This window comes from Emydura macquarii, unplaced genomic scaffold (genome assembly GCF_026122565.2).
Source record: "Emydura macquarii macquarii isolate MOO-44397 ecotype Brisbane River unplaced genomic scaffold, CSIRO-AGI_Emac_v2 contig_3390, whole genome shotgun sequence".
Taxonomy (NCBI): domain Eukaryota; kingdom Metazoa; phylum Chordata; order Testudines; family Chelidae; genus Emydura; species Emydura macquarii.
In genome coordinates, this window is record NW_027133527.1 from 4,564,252 (window position 1) to 4,590,792 (window position 26,541).

Sequence of the window (26,541 nt, forward strand, 5' to 3'; positions counted from 1 at the left end):
CTTGACCAGGGCTATGTGTACCCCAGGAGGCTACAGCAACTCATCTAGATATTTGCAAGAGGCTACATAAAAAGCCAGCACCAACTAAAATTTCATACGAACAATGACGTGTTTATACGGCTCTGTATCCTATGCACGGAAATGCACGTGCAATAGTGTGAATAGTGAAACGCACGTGCAATACACTGTTGTATTTTCACGACTGACTGTGCAAGCAAGTAGTTTTTAAGGGAGGTGGAAGCTGGGGGCAGGCCCGGCAAAGCAGGCTCTGGAAAGGCTGAGAACCACTGGCCCAAAGAACCCATCGCCCCCGGGCTGGGCTGCTATTGAGCGACACACCCCGGCCGGGGAGCAGCACGAGGCGCCCTTCGTCCTTGATTGGCAGGAACGACCCACCACAGAGCGGGTGACCGCACCCAGCGTGGGGGAGGGGGGAGCGGGTTCTGGTTGGTGGGCGCAGCCCGGCCCGGGCATGCCCCACTGCAGAGATCAGAGTGGGCGTCCCCTAGGGGGTGCCAGGGGCTTCCGCACCCGGCCCCAGGCCAAACGGGTGGTGCCCAACCCGGCAACCCCCCCCCCGGCTCCTTGGTAGGGTCCGGGCTCTGGCCTGGCCCTCGGCAGGCCTGTGACTTAGGAAGGCCCCAGCAGCGAACAACCCCGCCCCCGTCCAGGCTCAAGCCTGCCAGGAAGTAACATGGCGGCGGCGGCGCCCGGCGCCCGTCACGTGACAGGCAGCGGCTTCCCGTCGCTCCGTCAAGTCCTGGCGGAAGCGCCGCCGCTTACGTCACACCCCGGCTTCCCGTCACGGGGTTCGCCCCCTCCCCCCGGAAGCGCTGCTGGGGGAAATCAGCCGGGAGAATTGAAACTTGGCGGCGGTGGCTGGCGGCGGGCGGCAGACGGGCGGTTGTGGAGCGGGTGCGCGGCCGGGCGAGGGAGGTCCGTGGGGCGGCGGGAGCAGGTTGGGGGGGAGGGGACTCGGGGGGGGGGGCGGCGGCGGGAGCAGATTGGGGGGGAGGGGACTCGTGGGGGGCGGCGGGAGCAGATTGGGGGGGAGGGGACTCGTGGGGGGCGGCGGGAGCAGATTGGGGGGAAGGGGACTCGGGGAGGGGGCGGGAGCAGGTTGGGGGGGAGGGGACTCTGTGGGGGCGGCGGGAGCAGGTTGGGGGACTCGGGGGGGGCGGCGGGAGAAGATTGGGGGGAGGGGCCTCGGGGGGGGGGGCGGCGGCGGGAGGGGGACATGTGCGGAGAGTCAGTGGGGCGGAGTGGGGAGGGCAGGGGGGGGAAGGCTTCTTCATTCCCTTCCTGGCTGTTCTAGGCTAGTGCCGCCGTTTAACTACTAGTAAAAAGTCCAAATATCTATGTTTAAAACCTTCTTCTGGTGCCCTTCCTGGGCTGTCGGGGGGTGGGGGGCAGACAGCCTTTCCTGGGCTGCCGAAGCACCTGTGGGATTTGAAGGCTTTTAGGTTGGGCAGCGGAGTCTGGGTGATGGAGAACTGCCCTGAGACGCAGGAAACCTGGGTTTTATTCCCGGCTCTGCCACTGGCCGGCTGGGCAGCTGTGGGCATGTCACTTCCCTTCTGTGAGCCTTAGTTTCCCCATCTGTAAAATGGGGATAATGATACTGATCTCCTTTGTAAAGCACTGATGATGAAAAGCTCTGTATTAAGAGCCAAGTATCCTGATGTAGTATTCTACCCTAAGTGCAAACATCATCTCTCTGCTCTCATCCCAAATTGTTTTTTTTCTTTTTCAGATTCGGTATCATGGGGCCAGTACAAGGAGGTGCTGAAGAGGAAAGCGTGATCCTGATCAGTGATGATGAACCTGACAGCTCCATTGAGAATTCAGTCACGTTAGTTGAACCCTTGGGTAAGTGCTGTGCTTTTGCCTTATTTAAGTCTCAGCAAAGAGACTTTTTTTAGTTCAGATTTGTTTGAGGTGTTACTACTGCTCTTGAATCTCCCTGCCAGTGTTTGTGGTGCTAAAATAATCAAAGTGTGAAGGTGTTTCCTCTGTCCTATTGCAGTGTTTAAACCCCATAAAAACAAATAGGAAAATTGACTAACCAGTGGCAACAGTAAAACAGGGTATTAACAAAATGTTTGCAATGCTCTTTGGAAGCAAATACATTTTTAGTAACTAAACTTAGTAGACTGAATGCATTCGGTAAACAAACTGGAAAAATAAGAAATTTCCTTTCGCTGTTATGGCGGTACTAGCTATAGCAAGTTACAAAGGCAGGTACAAAATATTAATATAAAATTGGTCTCTTTTTTAAGTGGACCGTGTCCTTCTTAAATTGGTGTCTGTTACATTCAGTTCCCTGAAAGTGAAAAGTATGCTTAAAAAATAGTATGTTAAGTGGTCTGGGTAACCATTTCCTCAGAATCTAACCTTTCGTAAGAAAAAGTGGGGGAGTAGGAGGCAAGAGAACCCATCCTTGAGTTGTTCTTGGGAGTTTTTTGGTGTGTCATGGTTTTTCTTTTAAGTCTCTTACTAAATAGCAACAACTCACCTATCCTTTACCATTCAACTTACTGAATCCTATTGGTATGAAATTAGAAATGGAAAGGCGGTGTTAGGTCATCTGGTCCATTTCCCTGTGGAATGTGAGCTAAGTCAGACAAACATAAAATAAATTTTAGTCATCTTTTGGAGGTTTATCTGAAGCAGTGCCATTTAATGATCTTTCATTTTGTTCAGTTTAAAATGTGGTGAAGTCGTTGAAATGCAGGAAATCCTCAGGCAATACCAGTAGAAGCTGTTATAACATAACAGGTGGACAGACTGGGGAGAGACTCAGGGTAGTCATTAGTACAGGGACAAGTTTTGTGATATTAGTGCTTATGTTGCTAGAAAATCAGAAATTTAAAAAAAAGAGAGAAAACATGAGGTTATTTTAGTATTTCACATCTTGGGAAAAAAATCAGCTTAAAAGCTCTGGAAATGTTAACTTTTTATTATACATTCAGCACTAAGTAGCTTTAAGCTGTGAACAGGTTTCTTTAAATACAGCTGGTGTGTGGTATCAAAGTACCTACCAGCAGGACTTCCAATGCCTGTCTTATATCATTGTGAATAATATCGTCTTTAATTTCTGTTGTGGTAAAGCCTACGAGTCCCAATCATGGAGCAGGACTCCATTGTGCTAGGCATTGTACAAACACCAAACAGAGACAGTTCTTGCCCCCAAATGTTTAATGAATAACAGCAAATAATCAGTTGTGCTTTTAATAAAATTTAAATCCTTTTACTCTGAAATAAACCATGGTGTATTTTCCTTCTTACAGAAAAATCTATTCTGGAAGAGAAGAAAACCGAAGAGGTTGTGGATGAGGAATGTGAACTAGTTGTTACTTTCTGTAAACAAGGGAAAGTGATGCCTCATGCAAGATATGACTGTATGACGCACCCATTTGAGTATGTTCACAAGCATAGTGGATAATATGGGTTTTCTCTTGTCGTGGAAAAAATCATCACGCAGCTTCTCTTTTAGAGTTAGATCAAGTAGAGCTTTATTTGTGATACACACACAAACAGCTATGGCTATAGGGAAGCCCAGGCAGCATGTCTCTGTGCTGATCACTGTCACTTTGCCTTGCTACCAGATACAAAGGACTTATATGGGTTTGTGTTAGATTCATTTACATATAGATCCTATAGTGGAGTTTCTTAACAGGTTAATTACCTCATGCAAGGTAATTGTAACACACAATGGGGGTCTCCCGGTGCTAGCCTGTCCTGGTGGGTCTTCTGGTGCCAGGAAGTCTTGGATTACGAACAGACACTAACTTATCTGACAGGAGAAGTCTGTGCTCAGACTTCAAAGGTGGATAAGTTCTGCAACATAGACTAACGAATTTGCGTGTGGATGGTAGGGCTAAGACATTCTACTTGAACTTAGCATTTCTATCACAGTTTCAGACCAAGGTAGTCTGTCAGTGAGTTTCAGACTAAGGTATTTTGTCAGTGATATTTTTCTGATTCCACACTCTTTTATAGGGAATAATACCAGCTCTTTTATTATTGATATTTTATGTGCAGTTATTTAATTTGTACTAAATTTCAATAGAAGAGTCTGAAAAAGCCCAGTATCAGTGATATCTTTTTTTATGGATAGAAAATTTAAATCATATAATCATGATCAGGGCACAAAGCAAGGTTTCAACTTTCCTGATTGGCCACGTGCTATTCTAGAACGCCTTTTTTGAATATTTTTGGAGATTCTTGCTATTCCTCTTCAAACTATCCCATTTTAGGGCATTATATTATTAGTGCGTTCATGCTATTTAAACTTTTTGATTTCTCGATTTTGAAATTGAAAGATTGTTTCACCAGTGTTCATTTATTAGCTGGTTTTGTTAAATTGTGGCAGGGTTTTCATAATCAGGAAAATTATCACAAAGTAGAAAAGGAGTGGAACAGTTATTTAGCGTACATTATAAATAGCTTTCTACTTTATCAACCCACAGGCGAGCAGAGTGTGAAACCTGTTCACCCCTTGAGAACAATGCCGATATCTGTGATCAGTGTTACTGCTACATTTGTGATAAACTAGCTTCTGAGGTAAGGAGGTACTTGGGGTGTAGTTATGAAACACAGGCTTGAGTTGTCCAAAGTGAACTGTATAATAGGAACCACTTATACAGGTCTACTTAAAACAATAAATAATATAACATTGAGTATTTTAACCTAATTTTCTAAACATCAATAATTGTCTTTCATGATGCCACAACTATTCACTGAAAGCAATTTCTGTACTGTGCGCAAGTAATCTGGTAATTTGTGGGGCCAGATCTTCAGTTGGCGTAAATTGGTGAAGCTTTTGTTTGCTTCAGACACAATGGTGGTGGCTTGTGTTGTGGTTTCTGTTGTAGCAACCTCTTCTTCCTCCTCCTTTCCTAGATTAGCGTGGTATCTGAAATACTCAGATTTCTCCACTTTTGGTTGCAGTTTTAAAAAAACAAAACAACTAAATATTCTAAAATGTGGAATTCATCAAAATATTTCCACTCTTTATCTAGATTTTAAGGAAGTTTTGAATATGGAGCAGAGTGTTCTATAGAAAATGGTTCACTAGCTCAAAAGTGGCTTAAAATATTTCCTTTTTTTCTATATTAACTAAACTGTGCAGGTTTAAACTATATGTCTTTCATTCAAGAATGACTGTGCTTTACAGATACCAAATAATTAAACCTCACAACATCCCTGTGAGATAGTTACACAAGTATAAAGGCTTAATCTTTCTAAGACCAAGTTCTCATTCTTTCTAGATCAGTCTGCTTTTCTTTTCATTCCTCACCTGTAATAGTATTTCCAGTTGTCGGTCGATATGCATGCTCCAGTGTCTTAAATTTGGATTTTGAGAACATTGGGAAAGATCAACTGAAAGAAACATACTAAATAGTAAATAGAACTAAAACCTCCATGCTCTCAGCCAGTCAAACCTTGGCAGTTTTGTATTCTTTAGTCTAGGTCTGGTGGGGTGTGAGAAGTACTACTTTGTAATTTTGACATAGTAGATTTATCAAGGAGGTTTATACTGTAGATTATGACCAAGGATACTATTTTGTCATAGAGGCTGTGGATTCCATGACTTTCTGGGACCTCTGACTTCTTCTAGGACAGGGCTGGAGCAACTGTCCCCTCTGTGGCTGGCCACCCAACAGCTGATCAGCAGCTGGGGTTGGGTCAGCCTGCTGGGGCTGGAGCAGCGGTAGAGCTCAAGTTGCTGCCAGTCCCAGCTCTGTTTGTCTGCCTTCCCCCAGCGTATTTTTAGTAAAAGTCAGGGACAGCTTGTAGCCTTCTGTAAAGGTTTGTTCATTGCCCAGGATCTGTCCCTGACTTTTACTAAAAATATTTGTGACAGAATCTTAACCTTAATTATGCCATCCTCGGCACAGGTATGATGTTGTACAGTTTGTAAAATCAGCTAGTTTTTGCACATGAATATGCAGCAGCTCAGTATAAAAGATAACCAGCAATATGGATATGATGTTGACTTTGCTGAGCAAGGGATTGTAACTAACTTTTATTTTGGTTAACTTGAAGAGGAAAAATTGCATTCCTTTTTTCCCCTTATAAAACAGTGCCAGGACTGGACAGTCCCTTCCCACTGTCATTGCAATGCACATAATAAAAGCAAATTCTGGAAGGATCGGCGTGATGTGGCCTTGGCTGGTGTTCTTGTGATGTTTAACTTGGAGCTCACAAATATAGATGCAGACCTTCGACATGGTGGTAAGCATTATGTTATCATGCTGTCCCAGAATCAGCGAGGTTTATTACATAATATATAGGATTTTTTTATTAGCATAAAGTGTCTAAAAGAAAGCATATTTCAACATTCTTTTCTCCTCCATCCCCTAGGAAGTCTTCTGATAAAATTTGTCCATGAACTTTCGGTGGAATATAACAAATATCTGATTGGTGAGAGTGTGCCTCTCAATTCACATGAATGTTTCTGTCTCCCAAAACGGACACCAGGGCAATGTAATATCTGCAGACAGCGCCATGTGGAGGTTACATACAGGTAACAGTGATGAGAGGGTTCACTGAATTTGCTAGGAATATTTTTTGATTCACAGGGATTTGCCTTCCAGTAGTTGTAGCACAATTAAACTCATGACAACCTGAGGTTAATAATCAGAAACCATGCTGTGGAAAATTCACTTTTTTCCCCCCCTCGCTGTATTTTCCACTGGCCAGTTGGGCCAGACTAGGAACCAGTTCAAACCTCTAAGCTTTATTGTGTCCTTGTGTGACCAGATATTTAACAGTTTTTCCTCACTGTTTATAATTCATGGAAGCTTAAAACTAAATTCTGCTTCCTGATTAGATTTTTGTTCTGGGTGGTGGCCCAGTTTCAATCCCAATATGCCTTTAAAATGTTGCTGTTCACTTTAAATGACTTGTCTTTCCCTTGAAAAAATCTGAAGTATGGTGACTTGTCAACATAACTGCTAACTGTAGTATTTTGTGCAAATGCTGTTCATGCAGACAAACTAGTTCAGTGCAGATATGCTTCATCGTAAGGACTTTTAATTCTCCTAGGTATTCTGGCATTTTTGCACTGGTAACAACATTTTTAAATCAGGCAGAAAAAGAGAATCCTAAAGCTGCAGCTGTCATGCTCCTGGGAACAGCCAAAGAAATAGCACTTCATAAGGACCCTGCTCAGTAAGTATTCCAGTTCACCATCTAATCCCTGAGTCCCTTTGCTACAGTTGTGGCTCTCATTCCCAGATAATTTATAGCTGAATAGTGGAAGAGATTAAAATAATTTTAAATTAAAAGGGGAGAGAAGTTTAGAAATCCCAAACAGTGGAGGAAGATGGTCTAATAGTTGATACTGGATTGCAACTTCTGCTATCTGGGCTCAATTTGTGACTATCCACAAACTTCTTTTATGACGTTGGGCAAGTCACTCCATCTGTCTCTCAGTTCCTCTCCTTTAAAATGAGTAATAATTTTTCATCTTTGTCTTGTGTGTGTTGTTTGTGAGATCCCACCTTGAAGAGTAATCCCTTGCTATAGACTTGTACAGTATCTAGTGCAGTAGATGCCCTCTCTTTCAATCAGAGCCTCCAAGCACTATTGTAATACAGATAATATTAATTCTAGAAGGTACTCGACTCATTGAGTTTGTTATAACTCTGCAAATACTTTGGAATATTTTGTATTTTAATTTAATAATAAAGTTCGATGAGGTAAATGTCATCTGTTTATGGAAACTATTTTTCACTTGTTTCTCCTGTCAATTTGATTGCTTTATAAACAGTCCTAGGAAGAATATATAGCACTAAACTAATGCATTTGTGTTAGGAACTTGCAAAGTCTTGATCGATCGGCATCTTTGAGAATGGCTGTGCCTTGTCTAATGGAAAGGTAAGGCTTTGGTTAGAATGGGGTGAGATGTCAATGGGATGATGGTTGGATGCACAGTTTCTACGGTTGTGTTACAAAGAACATGAACATGTCAGATCCACAAAGGCCAACTTCAGTTACTGAAGAGTTTTAAATAGCTTTGGTGCTTGAAATCTAAGTTTCCTGATGTAGAATTCCTTAAAGGTGGATTGTATAGCTCTAATGCTAAGGTAACACTAAGTTTATCCATCATGTTAGATAATCATATTATGCAAACCAGGGTATATCAGTATTTCAGCAGTAGAAAAGGTTTGTTAACACTTACTTCTATACTAAATTTCTTCCGGAGCCTGACAAATGGGGACATGTAAACACATACTTTAGCTTTACAGTTTACCTTTAACAGTAAATCCAACAGCCACAAAGATAAGAATTTATTTTTGGGAAGATTTAAATCCTACCCCTCCCACTATTTCCCTAATTTAAACCAATGGCCAGTTGCACCCTACATCTGTCCTCAATGTAAATAACTACTTTTTACATTAAGGAAATAATTCTTTACAAAGGAAATACCTTATCACTTGGATTGTATACTGTATGTGACGGGGGCTCTCATCTTCTATATTTGTGCAGCTCCTAGCATGATAGGGTCATGGTGGTGACTAGGGCTTCAAGAGCATAAAAACATGATCTTGAAGGAACATGAAATAGGAATTTTTTTGCCCCCAATTTTCCTTGATATGTTTAGGAGCTCCCACTTGAGTCAGAATTTTTTGATATCACTAAAACAGTAACAACATGGTGAAGATACACTTCACTCTTACAATATCAACTGTTCACATCAGAATGTACTTCCTATTCACTGCTATGTACCTATTAAAAACAAAGCATATCCTATTGTAATTACACTTGAAGTTGTTTAAAAGGACAGTGTCAATTTAAAATATTATACTTTAAAATAAAGAATTTCAAATTAAACTTTAGGTCTAATTGATTTTTTTTTTTTTTTACCACTGCTGTTCTATTTTGTTTTTTACTACAAATGACCATCTAGTTAGGTACAAACTGACATGATGCTGTAGTGTTTGTTGCAAACACTACATGAGGTTCTTTGATTTTTAAAAAAACAAACAAAATAAATATTTTCACTGGAATTTTAAAGCAGAAAACTTACACTAGTTGTAAGTCTTGTAAAATTGTTTTTATACAAAATCTAAATTTTAATCCAAAGTGTCAATTCAAATTTTTTTTTATAAAACACTATAGCCTTGTTCTTAATCAGAAAAGGAAACTGACCTAGTGAACATTTCCAATGGTTTAAAAAGCTTTTACTCACTTCCCTCACTTATAACTAGTTTCTTTTTTTTAAATGCAGGATTACAACACAACTTCAGAGGATGCTTGTGCTATGTGACTTTCCAAAAGTTTTGTATGAAAAGTTCATTAGTTTTTTCCAGGCTATCTCACTTCCTTGTCACTGCTACGCCTTCTCAAATAGGTATGCTCTTTGCTTCCATTGATTAAATATTGTTACTCAGTGGACTTAAATGTATTGAAGTGTAAAAGGGAGAGTTTACATGTTATAGCCATTGGGATTTCTAATGTGTTGCTAGAACAGACTTATCTGTTTTAGTACAAACTGTTGCCAACAACCTGAACTCTTGAAATCTGTCCCGAGATTAAGCCTGGCATGTGGTTTAATAGAAACTAGCTATAGTTTCCTCCTAAGTATTCCTTTTACTGGCAGTCTGGGAAATGGAAGCTTAAAACAGCAGGGTGGCATCAGGCTTACTTTTTTTTTGCCTTTAGAAATCACTGCAGGAAATGGTCAGAAGTTGTTTGTAATAGTGACCACAAGCATTCATTATGATATCTCATACCTTCGTAAGACACACCTTGTCAAAACATTGGCTGGCTAATACTCCGGGTACTTCCAAACAAAATTACTGCAATTCCTTGGAAAAAGCTACATGGTGTCATGTTTTTGTGGTATGTGGACATTTTAAATTAGAACTGTCAGCGCTTGGGTGGCAAACAACCATCTTTAGAAGCAATGGTTGTGTGGTCTAGGTTCTAAGATGTTTAGTTTAGCAAATTCAAGATGTACCGAGTCAAAGAGACTGAGCATTATGATGATTTAGCAAGAAAGATTAGTCTGGTATGATCAATACAGACTCTATAGCAACCCAATCATGTTGCACAAATATATATTCCAACACAATTTTCTTCTAAAGGATTGCTGTTCTGAATACCGGTGATATATTGCAGCAAGTTCTGCTAGTAAATGGCTTAATGCCAGAAGTATCACTACTTTATGTTGGTGCCCGTAGCTTCATTCCGCTGCCATGACTAACGTGGTCCGTCGAGTTAATTTTCAGAAATGAGTCAGAACCTTTGGAAATACCATACTATAACAGTCCATGTTGCACCAAATCTTAACATGAAAAACCCCAAAACCTTGTGGTATTGCAGTGATATGGGTGTCTCTCTGCTCTGCCATGTGAATTCTTATAGAACCTCACAATAGTTTTTTTAAAAATATGGTCTTTAATTTTAATTTTCAGCCTAAATGTGATGCCATGGGATCATGGATTACTGACTACTGTATTAAAAGGCCAGAACATCACTGGTCAAAGAACACAGAAAGGAAAGAAAGTATTTCTGTGGGAAGTACTTCCTGTCATACAGGCCCGAGTAGAAAAAATGGAAGACCAGCGACAGTAAGTTCTTATCTGTTTACGTTCTGCATCATATCAGCGTTGTATAGTATGGTGTCTTTGAAAGACCTAAACTTGCTGCTGCACTATAGAAAATATATGAAGTGAAGACTGGTGACTGACCTAGCTGTTAACAAGCATTTTCCGTCATGCTTTTATAGAGGCCTCCCAAAGGAGCTTCTGAAACCCTTATTGATGTTAAAATTTACAAGTGACTGATGCTTGCTCCTTCCCTTCTCCGCTCCTTTTGTCTCCTTAACCCCAATAGTTCTCAACCAGACACTGGCATTTAAAATAAAATCTCTTGGTAGGAATGTGACATTCTAACTGGGTTAAAGTGAAATGAGAATCTCTTGCGCACAGTGTTTGCTACTGTCTGGAGTAGTGGTTCTCAATCTATTTACTATTGTGGGTTGCATCTAGTACTACCTGTATGGCCCTTAGGATGTCACATGGGCCGCAGCTGTGTGCTCATTGGGCTGCAGATTGAGAACCACCGGGCTAGGCAAGGGACTAGAAGTCAGAACTCCGAGAGGTGTTCTTATCTCTTCCACTGATTGTGATCTTTGCCATCTACCCATCTGTAAAATGGGGATAATACTTGTCTTCCCAAGAGTATTGTGAGAATTGAGTAATTTTTATAGAGCATTTGCGGATTTATTGGATGAAAGACACTGTAGAACGGTAGTGGATTATTAGAGAGATTCCTGATCTGCTTCCTTTAAGGTCATAAGTAACAAAGTTAATATCTTTTTGGTTTTGTCTCTGAAACTTCTTACAACATGGATAAAACCTTGATAGTCTATGAACATGGAGTTAATATGTTTGGAGCCTGTGGAAAAGGACTCTTTCAAACAGCATATAAAGATATATTTTCTTGCTGATAAATTGCTGTCTGTACTGACTATGCCTTTTGTAAAGGTTAGATCCTGTAATAGCAGCTGCCATTGGGGATAGAATGGAAGTTTTTTCCAATTAAATGTTAATTGGGTTCATTCAAAACTTTGTATCCATTTTTGTAAGAGAACGCTGTTCCTATTTAATATTCATATCCACTTTGAATGTTAAGGGCACTTCAAGGTATCTGACATTCATGGATCTTTTTATAACAAATCTGCATGGTCCAATTTAAAGAAAGATCTGAATGGTTTGGGCCTCAGTCATGTGAGACAACTCTCTAATTTTATGTACCGCCACAGCGTTTCCTACCAGAACCCAGATTTCAACCCTCATTTTCTGAGTTCTCTGTTAGTGGTTTCTTCCTTGGAATTTGTTCCCCTGTGAAGTCCACTGGGTAAGCATAGCACCTATGCTATGGAAACTGTTAGAATGGAAAGAGAGAATTACTAATGTGCATTCACATGTGCCATCTTAATTCCTGTTTTTCAGGGGTGCTGCATAGGGAGTCGCCTTTGAAGTTGCCAAATCATGTTAGCGCCATGTAGCTTGTATGGCTTGGTAACCAAGAGCTTAAGAACAGGATCAGGATTGAAGGTTCATGTAGGGGATGTTAGAACAGGGATGTGTATAATTTCTAATGCTTTTAGTTTCTTCAGCACTTCATGGTACAGAGAGAAGGCAAATTCCTATTGCTTACACAGCTGGTGTTTCCATTGAATTTCCATGGCCAGTACCACAGTAGTGACATTTTCTGAGATTTAAATATTGAATAACTCTAATGGTGGGTGCATTTTTTTTTTAAATCCAGGGACTTCTGTAGTTTTGGGGTTTATCAGAAAACAGTGAGAACAATAGTTTCATTTACACCCCGGTTTTGTTTTTTCTGTAGATAAATCTCTTCTACATGAGAGCAATTGCCTTCTCATTCATTCTCATCAGTATTCCTGATTCATCTGTACACAATTTAATGCCTCCTTTTTTATCCCTCTTCTCCTCCTCTCCTCAGTTATAAGGAAATAGTTCGCTACTTGAAAACTGTGAAATGTAATGACACTCTAGGGTAAGTGGCTTTCTTTAGTTTTTATCTTTGCTTTAAGATTTCCCTATGTTGTCTAATCTTCAGTAAAATCACCCCTTGATCGGCAAACTTCTTTAGTTGTATCATTAGCAAATTTTAGCTGGTATATATAGTCGGATCCAGATTTGATTTTTGTTGTTGTTGTAACATTCATAAGCCTGGCTTGACATGAGTAATTAAACATGGGGGAGGCCTTATATCTTGGAAGACAGAATTAGGAAGGTAAATGGATCAACAGGCTGAAAACAGAAAGTTTGGGCTAGCTGAGATAGGTAAATGGGTCAGTGAGCTAAGAGATGGAATGTCAAAATTAGCTGAGATAAGGGGAGAGAACACGCAAGGGAGCCATTTACAAAGAATGAAAGAACAATGAACAAGATAAAACAGGAATGTAAAGAGTAGGTTGAACATGAATAGTGCGTTGACACAGTATGGTGTACAAGGATTCGTTCCTACAAAGTAACCAAGCCAATCCACAATTGTGTCATGCAATGTATAGTAAATGCAATGAAATGTGTATATAAAGGAAGAGGGCTGATCTGTGACATACCTGCATCCACCCCTGGAGTTTAAGTCTAACCAGCTCAGTGAAGTGTTGCTGTCTGCCAAATAAAGATACCTGAGTGATGAAATCTGGAGATGAACTGAGTTCTTGGGAAGCCAAGTGGAAAGAGGTCTCAAAGGAAATCCCAATGACACTTGCGTGGTGTTAATGGAATCCACAAAAATCAAACCTGCAATCCTTTCTTGTGTCCAGGTTAAGAAAGTTAAGCGATAAAATCCCATTCTATTTGTGCAAAACTGGAGACTTCGCTGGTGCTGTACATTCACTGTTGATTCCCTTCAATAACCTTGCATGCTGTACCGCCTGCCGGATAACCCCTTTGCAGTTTGAGATCTACCTAAAGATGTTCAGAACTGGGAGTGTTCCCTCTGGAAATAATTTTCATGACTCTGCAGAGTGGTCTTCAGCTGGCAAGTATTACTCCTTGAAGTGCTTCTTGCTTCCATCCATTTGGTGCCCTACTTGACTATGATGGGGTGTGGTTATCCATTTGGATTATATTTAATAACATGAGATTTTTGAAACTTTAAACTCAGCCCTAAATTATCTCGGCTAAAGCATGATGCATAAGTGTTAGCGAGGAACAATGTTGTTTGGGTTTTAGAGCCAAGCAGAATATACTTTGTTGTTTACCAGGCTCTAACTTACACAAATGCCAACCCTTGTCAGTCATTGAGCTCATTTTTGTTTTTTCAAAGGACTGCTTCATTAGAGTGCTGAGTATTAAACCGTTTCTTAAACTATAATGGCAGTGTATGTTAACCATGCTGTCCTGCTGCCTCAGCCTTGACCCTGAGCAAATGTTTGAATGGACCATAGAGACACTGAAACCCATTGCACCAAAGGCATTGCTCAAGGTCAAGATTGAGACATCAGGACAATGTACACATACATTGTTGTTGTGTGTATTGTGGTTTATTAGAGGGTTTCTGCTGAGACTATTGTGGTGATAGACCTTGGTACATACAGACTTGCCCAACAGGAACTAGTCTAGTATCACAAACTTATTTCACACAGCTCGATCAATAGCTATTAGCTAGGGACATTTGTAGGCGCGTGTGATATTTAAGCACAATAGTCATGTATTGTAAACATTCTGTACCTGATGAGAGAATTTATTCCATGTGATATGTTTTGGTATCTTAAACTGTATTGTATTTTAAATGCTTGTACATAGCCCTGAGGACTGCGGGGTACCATATTACAGCTGATGATTGGGTCCTAGAATTGTGACATGAAATATTGTAAAGTAGCACAGACACTTCTCATTTCTATCTCCTCCTTGCTTTACTAATGCTAAATATGTGTCAAAACATAGATTTAATTAAGTACAGCAATCTTCTGGTTTTTTTTAAATATGCACTTGGTTTTGTTCTTTTTATCAGGCTTAAGAAGTTGTCTAATTTTTTCCTCCCTTAGGTTTTCCTTTGAAGAGCTGCGTTCTAATTAAGCGTGCACTCAAACTCCTTTACAGCAATCTGTCATTATACAGGAATGTGAGTGTTAATCTTATGCTCCTGTTAGTGTTTCTATACATTTCGGTTCTATAGAGCCACTGTTTGTCTAACACAAGGATACAGTATTGAGCAGCCTCTTTTTTTTTTTTTTTTTTTCTGACCTTACTCCAGGATTTCGCCAAACTTCAGTACTTAGATTTTCAAAATACCTGCAAAAACATAATCCTTGCAACACCCTGGCTCCTTTCCACAGTTGGGGAAACTGAGGCAGAAAAGAGCTGTAATTTACCTATGTCTGCATACTAATCAATGTCAGACTTGGGAGTTCCTGACTCCTAGCTCTGAGATCAAGCTGTTGGAGGTAAAGCAGGATGTAATGTCAAAGTACAGATCACCGTGAGGCTGTAAAAGCAGGATGGTGCAAAGGGTTGGTTGGTTGAACTAGAACATCATCAGTGCAGTTTTATTGAAAGAGTTTGAGGAACGCTTCGATAATGAGACAATCAAAATGCATAATAACAGACTAAAAAGTCAGTTGCTAAGGTAAGGATAGAGGCTGAAGAGTAATTACTCAGAAAGATCATGGCAGGAAAATGTTTTTTGGGTTGGCAAAAGGGGAACAACGAAACAAAGTATGAAGAAATCTGTATGAAGGTTGGGAACTGTGTGGTGCCTAACTCTAAAGAAGTGGTGGAGGTATGGGGAAAAATATTACTGAAGGCCATTAAATGAGAAGAGAGTTGCAAGTGCAAGCACTGCCGATAACTATGGGAAAGTCTCAAAAGGTATCCTTCTCTGTAGAGAAGGTAGAAGAAACGCTGAATAACATGAAGACTAGTAAAGCAGCTGGTGAAGATGAGAACTGTTGATATTACCAAGGCAGTACTGGATGTACTGGAGCAAAGTGCCTTCACTATGTGTTCGCTGGGCTCATACTAGGATACTAGTCGACTGGAAAACAGGATTGATTGCGTCTCTCTAGAAGGGTGGGAGTGTTGTAAATGATTCAAACATGGATCAGGGTATCACTCTGTTAAGTCAGCCTTTTAAAGGCCATGAGAGGATTTTGGAGGCAAGATTGAGGTGCAAGGTGGAGAAAAATATAGGAGCGGAGCTTTAGGAAGGGACAGAGTACTATAAATGCAATATTTGCAATGAGACAAGACTGAAAGGATGATAAATGGAGGACGTTACTGCTGTGTCCCAGTTATTGATCTTGAGAAAGCATATGACTTAATTCAGTGGGAGCTGGTGTTTGGAGTATTGAGATGAATGGGAGAGGGCTTCAAGTTGTGGAAATAGAGGAGCTGTGTAAAAATACGTAGAATTTAGGAGAGTTTTCAGTTGATGGTGGGCTTCAGAGAAGGCAGTTTGCTGAGTTCACATCTCTATCCTAGTTTATGGGCTAATTAGTAGGAGAACCAAACCTATGGAGACGCAGAGAAAACAAATGTATGCTGACAATCTGGTCCTTTTGGCTGACAGCAAAGAGGAATTGATAAATATGGTATTATAGTTTTCTCTGCGTTTAAGTAGGGAAGGTGGACGAAGAGCTGTTGACTGAAGTTTGAAGAGAGAAGCTGAATCAAAAGAGAATTTGTGTATTAGGAAAGTATGCTTAGTGCCATTGGAGACAGATCTCAAACTAAAAAGAATCCAGTATGCATGGATGGCGGTGAAAATGGCAGCGGGAGTACTGTAGGATAGGCAATTAAGTAGCAAATTTGAAAGGAAAAGTTTGTGCTGTGGTTTTTTGTTTTTTGTTTTTTTTTCCCTGCCTTATTTATGGTTTTTGGAAACAGTGAGACTTATGGAGATAGAAGAAAACAAGATACAGGTTGTAGAAAATAATTTACTGAAAAGACTGGTCAGCAAGTGGAGGGTAGACAGTGCATGGAAGAAATTAGGGGGAGATAAACTGGAGAGTGCACATTTGAGGTGGGCTGGACTGGTGATAAGAGTGGGAGAACGACCGGCAAAGAACACATGGGAGGAAGAGGACAGCGGGAAAGAACATGGAAGACTGAGGATGCTATGGGAAGACACTCTGTTAAGAGACATTTTGAAGAGAAAAGGATGAGCTCCAGAACCGATGAATCCGAGTCATGGCCTTCAAGGAGTGGTGAACAATTGTGGGCACCTCTGACCCTGTGTAAACAGGAAAAGGAGTCTAAATCAAGTAAAGTGACTTTTAAATAAGTTGGCCACTTTTACCACAGTGTCCTGACCTGGAAATAAGCAAAGAAAACGTATCATGAAAAAAATATACATTCAACCAGTACACTAAGCAATCTCGGATGGGCAGATCCTCAGCTGGTATAAGTTGTCATAACTCCATGACATCGACTTCAGTGGAGTTAAGACAGTTGCAGAGGCTCTGTCCTCAAGCCTTTTATTGTAGGTCCTATGCCTAAGCAGAAGTGTGATAGGTTGTTGGGGGGAGGCTTTTTGCCGCTTTGCTTCAGGTGAGGCAAAATGGGAATAGTGTTTGTATAACCTGAGAAGAGAGGATAGGACAAACCCTGTGCATGCCAGTGAATGTGTAACTCTCAAGTGTGGTCAGAAAGTGGTATCTTGGGCACACTGTTGCAAATATGTGGGCTGCTTCTGTCATAGTGATGACTTGCTGACAGGTCAGATGTTACCATTTTACTGCCAGTGCTACAGAATCACTCCGAAAAAAAGCCCACTGTTCTTCCTCACTCACTCTGTTTTCTGGTACGTAAAGCAGAAAATGCAGAATCTGCCCCCCTCCAAAATAAATAAATAAAAGCACCAGTGTGTACCAGGATGGAGACCTTTTTTGATCCCCAAATATTATGTATTTTTGTCTTTATTTAAAATCTCACTATTTACCTGGTTCAGTATTTCTTTCGATCTAAAGATTGATTTGGCAGACTTCATAATGTGATTTTGTTAAGTGAAAGTCTTTACTGTGTTTCAGCCAAAATGCTGGAGCTGCCTCATCATGGTTTTGGGTAGTAGCACCACTCTGGAGAAAAACGGGCATCTAAATGCTCTGTCATTGAAAGAGCCACCACCTGACTTCCAAGAGGTAACTGAAATTACTTGCGATGGAGAAGCTTTTAACTTGTGTTTAATTATTATTTTTTTCAGTTTGGAGATTCTCATTTTGGAGCCTTGGGAAAGGATCCATGTTAGATTACGCCATCAATTTAATTTGGCACATGCCAAAAGAACATCCTGTATGCCAACTCTAACCTTTTTATGTGGAAATACTGGGTGCACTTCATACAAAAGCCTCAGTTGCTATCTGGGATGGTGTTTAAAATTTTAAGATATGGAAAGAAATCTTTCATGTCTTAATCTGCAACCACAAAACTTAGTCTACCACAAAATTCACTTCTGTCACCTACTTGTTTTGGCCTTAGTCAGAAAAAATACCTGTGTCCCATATGGTAACTGTATAGGAATTAGTAAATTCACCATTAAAGAGACAAGGTGGGTGAGATAATATCTTTTATTGGACCAGCTTAGGTTGGTGAGAGAAAAAGAAGCTGTTGAGTTTACACAGATCTGAAGAAGAGTTTGGTGTAAGCTCGAAAGCTGATCTCTTTCTCACCAACAGAAGTTGGTCCAATAAAAGATATTACCTCACTCACCTTAGTCCCAAGATGTTAGAGAGACAACACCGCTATAACAGCACTTAATTCACTATGGCATTTAACTGTTCTTGCTGCTGATTCCAGATCTTTTAGCTGTGAAATGCACTGGATACTTATAAAACATATAGGGAGGGAGGGATTTAGTCTTCTCTGCTAGAGGTGCTTTGTGTTACACAAATATTGACTCTTTAGGGATAACAAAATATTTTCTAAACACAGTAAACCAAAAGCAGAGTTCTAGTAACACAAGCACATTTAGGGTGGCTGCTGAGGATGGACCATACAATTACAGCATTCCTGATTGATATAATTATAAAACCAGCTTCCTAATGAGCAGAAATGGGACTGAAAACATTAAAATGCCATTTGCCAAAGAACTAAGTTTTGGACACAATTTGACACTTGTTGAGAATACTTGTGCACTGTCTTGCTCCGCTTCTGACTGTCAACTTCCTGTTGCAGATGGTGTTGAATCTGTCTTCCATTCTTCTAAATGAACTGAAGACAAAAGTCAACGTTTCTCTGCCATCAAATGTTTTTTCTGCTCCTGTGAGTATGTAAAGTTTAATGAGGGAAGTGACTGTTTTGATTTCACCATGAGATTTAAAAATAGCTGGTTTTCAATTCAGAAGTATTAAATGCTTTTGAGATAGGATGAGAATCTTTAGGAAGTGGCATAGGAATTCCTAGCACAGTCTAGTGGTTAGAACAGAGGACTAGGTCTGGTTAGAACAGAAGACTAGGTCTGCCACTGACTACGTGATCTTGGACAAGTATCCCCTCTCTCCACCCAACTTTACCCATCTGTAAAAGGGGCATGAGCAGAATACAATTTCTGTATTAGGATTAGTTGACCAGAGAGGTAAGTATGGCTATAATTAAAGTGGAGGCCACCTTTACACTGAGAATCAGCAAATGTTTGCCTCAGCAGAAGTCATTATCTGCTGTTTCTTATCCATTAGGAATTTTTTGTTAGAAATATCTGGGAATCTACATTTTGACCATGAATGTAAGCATGATGATTTAAGCTGTCTTCAAACTAAACTGATCTGAAGTTAGATACAGTGGCTGCAACTTAATGACAACCTTGCTAGCAACTTCTGGTTAATAGCAACATCGGTCTAGGAACCAATCCCATCCCATTGACTTTAATGTTCATGGGATTTGGATTAAGGCATGCCACTTATTGAGAACGTTCCTTTGGAAGAAAGACCCCATTCTCAGGCAGGATTTTCTTGGTCCAGCTAACAACATTTGTCCTACTTAAGTGACGTTGCGAGCCTTAAAGTTGGTAAGGCAGTTTGAGAACCTTTGGTAAAAAGTGCAATAGACATGCAAAGCATTCTGTTCTCACTTCCCATGTGCAAGACTCATTGCCTGTCACTAGATCTCTTCTGTTTCTGTGATTTCAATAACTATCTATTCTGCAGTTAGTCTGTCCATAAGGCTTTTAGCAAGCTCACCTTATATTGATGTTGCCCATTGTGAACTGATGGCATTGTTCTCTCTACCTTGCACTTTATGTAATCATTGATACCTGTGCAAAGTCAGTGTAAGACCCTACTAGATTGGAATGGCAGCTATTTACACCTGATTTGCGTGGCTATAAATTATCATTGCAAGGTACGAGGCCATGGAGAATCAGGCCTTAAATATTTATTAACATTTTTTCTGATTCTTTCAGTTACAGCTTGAGGCTGGTCTTATTCTCACAGTGCAAGCAGTGCATCAGATGCTTCTAAATGACCTTCCATACTTGAGTTCCTTTCTAGAAATAACACTAGCTTTCGGGGTAAGTCCTAGGAATCTTCAACTCTAGTAAATTAAAACAAATGACATTTAAAATGCAATTAACGGCATATTGATTTTGTACGTATTGTGTCCATTTTTATATTTTCGTTATCTTTAAACTTTATCAGTTATTTATTTTTTCAGGTATTTCCAATGAAATGAGGTACAGTAGCATAGAATTCCTTCACTAGCCTATTCCTCTCTTACCTACTAGAATAACTTCTGGGCTCTGAGGCTATTATTAAGTGGCCTTTCCTATGAAGAACACATTCTCCATGGCACTATTAACTTGCTTCTGAGAGATCTGAATTTTCAGAAGGCAACAATGTTGAAGCTGTGAGTAAAACATTTTGTTGAGATCTGATCATTTATCTATGGAAAAAGTTAAATGCCAAGGGTGTGGCGTGTCGTGTCCGTCCTGTCCCGTGTCGTCGTCACACACACACACACCTCTCTTCCCCAGAGATGTAACTTGTATGTGTTTGGGTGAGGGTTTTTTTTGTTTTGTTTTTTTAAAAGACAAGTTAATTGTCAGTAAGACCTGACCAAACTTGTTTTTTAAAAGTTACCCTAAAGAGTTGCCAAATGACTTATCTTATAGGGTATGTGTTCTTCTAGTGCATGTAGGGGTGAAGGTTTCACCTCCAAGGTGGTTCTCAATCACGGGGAAGTAGTTGAAGGCTGGAAAATGTATTCCAACCAGTGCAGTATGAGAGTCAGGAAAGGACACCATGTAAGTTATAATGGCTCTGCAGTTGAGTCACATTACTTGGTATTCTCCTCTTTCCAAGGTGACATGCCTTAGATCCAAGACTCTGTGGGAAGAGAAGAAATAGTCTGCAAAACAAACTAACCAAATTATATATGTTGCCTCATAAGTTTTTAGAACTTGGTATAAATGTCATCACTTGCTACTCCAATTTTCTGTATTGATCAGGTGGAAACATCTTGGTCCTCAATATGTGGGTGAACTGCTCTGCCTATACCTGACTTGCAGAAATAAAAAGATGCAGTCCATTGGCATCTTCATGATCCATATTATTAGCGAGAACTTGTGTGTGTAAGTATGAATATTCAGAGTCAAATACCAGGCTCATTATAGCAATGCAGATCACTGATGAGTTGCTTGTAGTTCCATTAACATTCACACAGTCTTGTTATGGGTTTTTGCACAACTTTATCTTTGCTGTTACAGCCAGTAATGAGATTCAAATTTTTGGCAGGTTTAAAATTGTTCTGATGTCAGTGTTTCAGTGACAAACCCTATTACCTGGTGGGGAGCCTCTCTGGCTCTTTTGCATTCCCATTGGCATCTATTATCAAAGAAGTCTGTAGTCTGTTTTTAGGAACATGGCCAAAGACCAGGATAATACTCACTAGTTTTCTGTTTGTCTTGGGAAAATAGGTGGGTGTTCCTTCCAATAATAGACACTGCTCTCATCATCTGTTGAAACCACTTTTTATAAGCTTTTCCTAAGTTTATTTAGCTAACGAATCACGTTACTGGGTTCCTAAGAAGGCTTAATGCTGCACAAATGTTTGGTTAACCAAACACCCACTCTTTCTTAACATGGCTGGAAACCTGTCCCCCAAATAGTATAGCTGTCTCTTTTGTACCACACCTGTATAAAGTCTTCAAGTGTAGTGATGATGTCTTTGATCTCAAGTCAGAGGTACTTTCCAACTTCATGGGGAGAAGATGGAAACATTTTTTAAAAGACTAAACCTCAGAGATTCTGAATTTTTTGTTTGAGAAACACAAATCTGGTGTTTCCCAAAGGAAATATGCACAGCTGCTAGTCAGCAGTGAAACTGACAAAAATCATGTCAGTTTCAGTTAGCAGCTTCCAAGGTCTGTGGCTCCAGTGCAATTCTCCCCTGGCAATTGCCCCTGGCCCAGGGGCCCAGGAGTGCAAAAGACATGGGATCCCTGGCCTGGGGCAGTTTCCATGGTGGGTCTGCCCTGGAGATGTGGATCCTGGAAGGCCATCTGGTCATTCTTAAGAACAGTGTTTTCACTAATAGCAGCAGCAGTTCCAGTTTATGGAAGTCAATATGGGGTTTTTGTATGTGTCAGTGAAACACTAAAGCCTTTGCATCTTTATAAGGAAGTGTGGCCCACGGAAACTAAAGAGCATAACATTGGATCAGTGCGGAGTCTTGCATACTAAATTCTAAATATAGAGGTGCTTCTACTGGGAAGTAAAGATCCACCAATATGTGATCTGCCCCATTTTATGCAAACTAGGTGGAGCCTCAAGTTGTGTATAAAATTTGGAGACAATCATCTGCTCTGTGGGGGGGCAAACAACTTGACTAGGTGTGGAAGAAAGGGTTTCTCAAATAATCGTAATAGTACTTTTTGGATACAGTTACTGCTAGAAATGCTTAAGATGTGTTACAGAGAGGAAGTGGTTTCACAGGTAAGCATAAACCTTGTCTGGTATGTTTGCAATATTTTATTTCTAGATTTAGTAATAAAGCATTAAAGGTTTTAGAATGTGGACTCTTTTTTGCCTTGGCACACCAAGCATTAAGAATTGAATAATCCTAAAACAATGTAGCTAAATGTTTGTGTATCTGAAGGCGCAGAGATTGCCTGCTCCAGATTTTTTATTCTTAATTCACAGGCAAAACATGTAGCAGATGGCTGCAGTATAATGTTCCAATTGCACTTCCTGTAATCTTGTTCTGAGAGGAAATCAGGGACACTTAACTTATCAGCATCTTAAAGAGCTTCTCATTTGTTTTGTTTCCACCGTACATGGCGAAAGGAATGGCGTGACTAATCACTGGTGGTGTAGGAAATGTCTGCAAGCGGGAGGTCTGGATACACCCTTCTTTGTGAAGCTTGCTATATTTACTGGATTCTATCAGATGGCAGAGCAGTTTATTTAGCTCTTATTTAATAGCTTCAACATGTGCTCATGTTCAAAGTTCTTCTCACATGTCAAGGTGTCTTCAATGGTGGCCTCTCTCACATTTGGGACTTGAAGTTGAGCAGTTGACTAGCAAGTGTAACGAAATATTGGAAATGTCACACTTACAGGGTAACTTTCCATTAATTATGAAGTAGGTAAAAGGGGGAAGGACGCTGTCCATATGTGAAAAGTGGATTAAGAATCTAAATCTCTTTTCAGGTGTCCATGGGCAAAGCATCTTCGCAGCTTTCTAAATACAGTAAGTGTCTTCATGCCTCGGGTTTGCTGATCACAACAGTGGTTCTAAAATGTTAAATTTGTCTTCACATGTTAAATTCTCTATAAGCAAATGGACGAAATGAAAATACTTGATATAGTATAATTGAGTAGAAGCTAGCAACAATACAAAGGAATTTGTGGATCTTAATAGATCTTGGAAACCTTAGACGGTTTCCTCTCCATCTTTCTTTCCGTGGATTGAACCACATGATGGATAAACAGGCTTGTAAAAAATTTCTTGATGGTCTAATCAGTACTATGTGCTCTTAAACAAGAGATATGGATTCATCATTGATTTTATGGCTGTTGGTTCTAATGCTGAGAGAATTGCCATGGTGATCCTTTTCCTTGGGCTGCAGGGTTGCAATGTATCACATTGCCTACTGCTTGGTCAAAATAGCATTACACACCTGTGTAGATGGACTGTTTTTCCTCCTCTGCCAAACAAATACAGTGATGTTAATTTACATAGTGCCATCTGTCTATTGCATGAAGCACATTGAGCTGAAAATCCAGCCTTTGTCTGAGAACACTAACAATCTAAACAGACAATCCCCCAAAGCAAATTGGAAATGAACAGAAAGCAAACTGAATTATGACGTTTGGTATGCAGTCTTGTTAGGGAGGGACCTTTTTTTTTGTTTGGATTGCTAAAAGGTTTGTTTTTTATAGAGCAAGATAGTTCTAGTCCCATCTGGTTTAACACATCTCTTCAGGGAATTCCAGTATAGTAGGTCTTTCAGAAGAAGTAACTTTGAGGAAAGAGTAGAGGCAACATGGAGGGGTGGGAGAGAGGGGGTGATGCAGGTATATGAGACCAGATGGAAGAAGGAGTAGTCAGTCAAGCAGATAGGGTTTCTGGGAGGGAAGTATTGGGAGATGGAAGGCTGACTATATACCCCTTCATGGGAGATGGTTTTAGCAAACGCGGGCTCTTTGTAGTAGGGTCAAGAAGTAAGGTCTCTTTTACAGACACATTTTTTTTAGAACCCTTGGTTTTCAATAAAAATGTCTAACCACCTCTTCTCTGTGCAGGGATTAAGGAGGCTACCTCTTGGCACCACGACTGATCATGAAGTTGCCAAATTCATAGATGTTTTGGAAAAAATGTAATGTTCTTAGAAGCTCTCAAGAATTTGCTGACTTGCCGAGTATCACTTCCCAATCGGTTGTCTTTTGTTTTTCCCCCTCAATAAAAACAGTCAGCCTAAAAGCTGACTTGCGAACACATTTTTAAAAATCCAATCCAACCTGATGCTTAGGGATTGAATGGAGGTGGTGTTTAAGCCAAAGTGTGCTTAACACTTTCTTCTTTCTTGCAGGCCTATGCTCTAGCAGTTCTCTGCAATCTGGCTTTTATGGGATATAAAATATCATTCTTACAGGGCTGCTTACTATATGAAAGTGCAGTGAGAGCAACAGAGGTTCTCTCCCATGACACATGCATGCAGCTCTGTAATGTCAGCAGCAGAGGACTTGCTGAAGGAGCAGATAAGGATAAGGGAAACTGTTAATTCATGGTCCTGCAAATGTTTGATACAGGAGCAATTCCAAAGAGCGCACACTATGTGGCATCTAATTTATGCATATGGACCACTTGTTTTAGATTGGTACCTCCACTCTTCATTTTCCTGGATTTTTCCAATCCCAAATGCTCATACAGAATTTTAAAATGGTTCTAATGCTGTAAATTAAGGGTTGGTTTGTAAAGAGAAATTTTAACTTTCATATTTGTCAGACTGAAGTCTGGTTTTGATCCGTTGTATTTGATGGCTACTTGATGGGTGTGAACACCTTGGGTTACTTGAATTGCTGTCATAATTGTAGTTTAACAGTTGACTTTCAAACTGTGGCTGTAGAACTAGAGAAATGTAATTAAGTACGAAGTACAGTCAGGCTATAATCCCCTTTCAATGTTGGGAGTTGAGGCGAAGAAATTTTTACATGTTCATGTATTTTATTTTGCACATTTAAGGCTTACAATAGCTTTTACTGCTTATTGGTGCCAAGTTTGGTTACTTTATTATCTTTACAAAAACAACTTGAATAAAAATTTTTTTTTTTTAAATGTGAAAATGTGTGTATCTAAAACCCTTTTATAAAATGTTAAATAAATCATAGCTATTTTCGTGCACTCCTGCTATGCATCTCTTTAGTTCAAATAAAAGTAATAGTAGGTTTTGCAGAATTTTATTTTTATCCTTTCATGGGATATCAATCTTTAAAGCATTTTTATTTATTTAAATTTGCACAGTTGTAGGAAATTATGAGGGGGTGGGTCAGACAATAATAGCAAATATTGAAATTCAAAAAGTGAAAGCGTTATAAACAGTTAAAACACAAACTGTCAGCATCACATGTCAAAACATACACACTAAGTGTCCTTGAATCAAACTGAGCTCTCAAGCAGCATTTCCTACTTTGCCTATCAGTCCATTTTGATGATTGATGGAAATATTTCTGATCAGTTTGTGTGTGCAGTGAAATTGATGTTTACTAGTAAAAGTCTAATCCTTCCAAGTTTACTTAATTTGCCGTTTGATGCCTATTCACTTCTTAGAAGCAGAGGCCATTCAAGTTTCTCCTCCCTCAAATGGCCATGAATCCTGCCCTGCAATAACCCTGCTATTTCCAGTCCTGGTGGTCTTGAGCAGAGACTGCCGCCTTGGGGTCTCATTCCAGACTACGTTCTTAAAGTCCCCAAACCCCTCACTTCAGTGGTAACTTAAACCCACTGTCCAGGGGGGAGGGTTCTCTCACCTCCCCAGCTCCTTTCTCATTTAGCACTTTCCCAGCTCCGAAGGTTAACCTTTTTGAAGGGATCTTCAGTGCCTAGTAAGAATACACTTATTTCAGCCTGTCATGCATTGGTTCCTTTCTAGAGGAATTGGGCGTGGCTGCCGTATATTGGGAAGGGACAGAGGGAAGTGTAACCTCACATTTGACTATAGAACTCCATGTTCACCCCTTGGCAAAGTGACTGCAGAGAGAATCAGAGTCCCACGTCAGATACGCAGAACTGGTGACTTTTTTCTAAATGAGTCTCAGAAGGTACTTCCCTCACTTAAATGAACCTTCACTGTCAAACCCCATTACCCTAACTTCCTCAAACTCGGTCCCCCTGAAATGCAACACCACTGGGCCATTCACTTCTGAATGAGAATTCTTGAGCACAGAGAGGGCTTTTGCAGTGTGGGATTTATCCATCACACCAATTAGTGCTCTTCTGGTTGCCTTCCTCTCTCTCTCTCTCTCTCCAAGGGCATGGTTATCCTACCCACCCCCATAGCCTCTATCTGCCTTATGGCCAAACCCCTGAACCAACTGCTCCAGCTCTGTAT

General features: G+C 40.3%; 1 protein-coding gene across 1 annotated transcript; it reads left to right on the forward strand.

Annotated features, from left to right (window-relative positions):
* The first annotated feature begins 694 nt into the window (after positions 1–694).
* Positions 695–25,334, forward strand: LOC137144065 (uncharacterized). Its single transcript, XM_067534196.1, has 20 exons — positions 695–915; positions 1,754–1,869; positions 3,291–3,420; positions 4,473–4,566; positions 6,090–6,240; positions 6,370–6,532; positions 7,054–7,179; positions 7,825–7,887; positions 9,242–9,364; positions 10,431–10,586; positions 12,490–12,543; positions 13,319–13,536; positions 14,546–14,622; positions 17,528–17,638; positions 18,672–18,758; positions 19,894–20,001; positions 20,215–20,336; positions 20,938–21,060; positions 23,141–23,180; positions 24,236–25,334. Exons 1-20 carry the CDS (start codon positions 695–697, stop codon positions 24,311–24,313), a joined length of 2,361 nt encoding a protein of 786 aa, XP_067390297.1. The 3' UTR covers positions 24,314–25,334.
* The last annotated feature ends 1,207 nt before the right edge of the window (positions 25,335–26,541 follow it).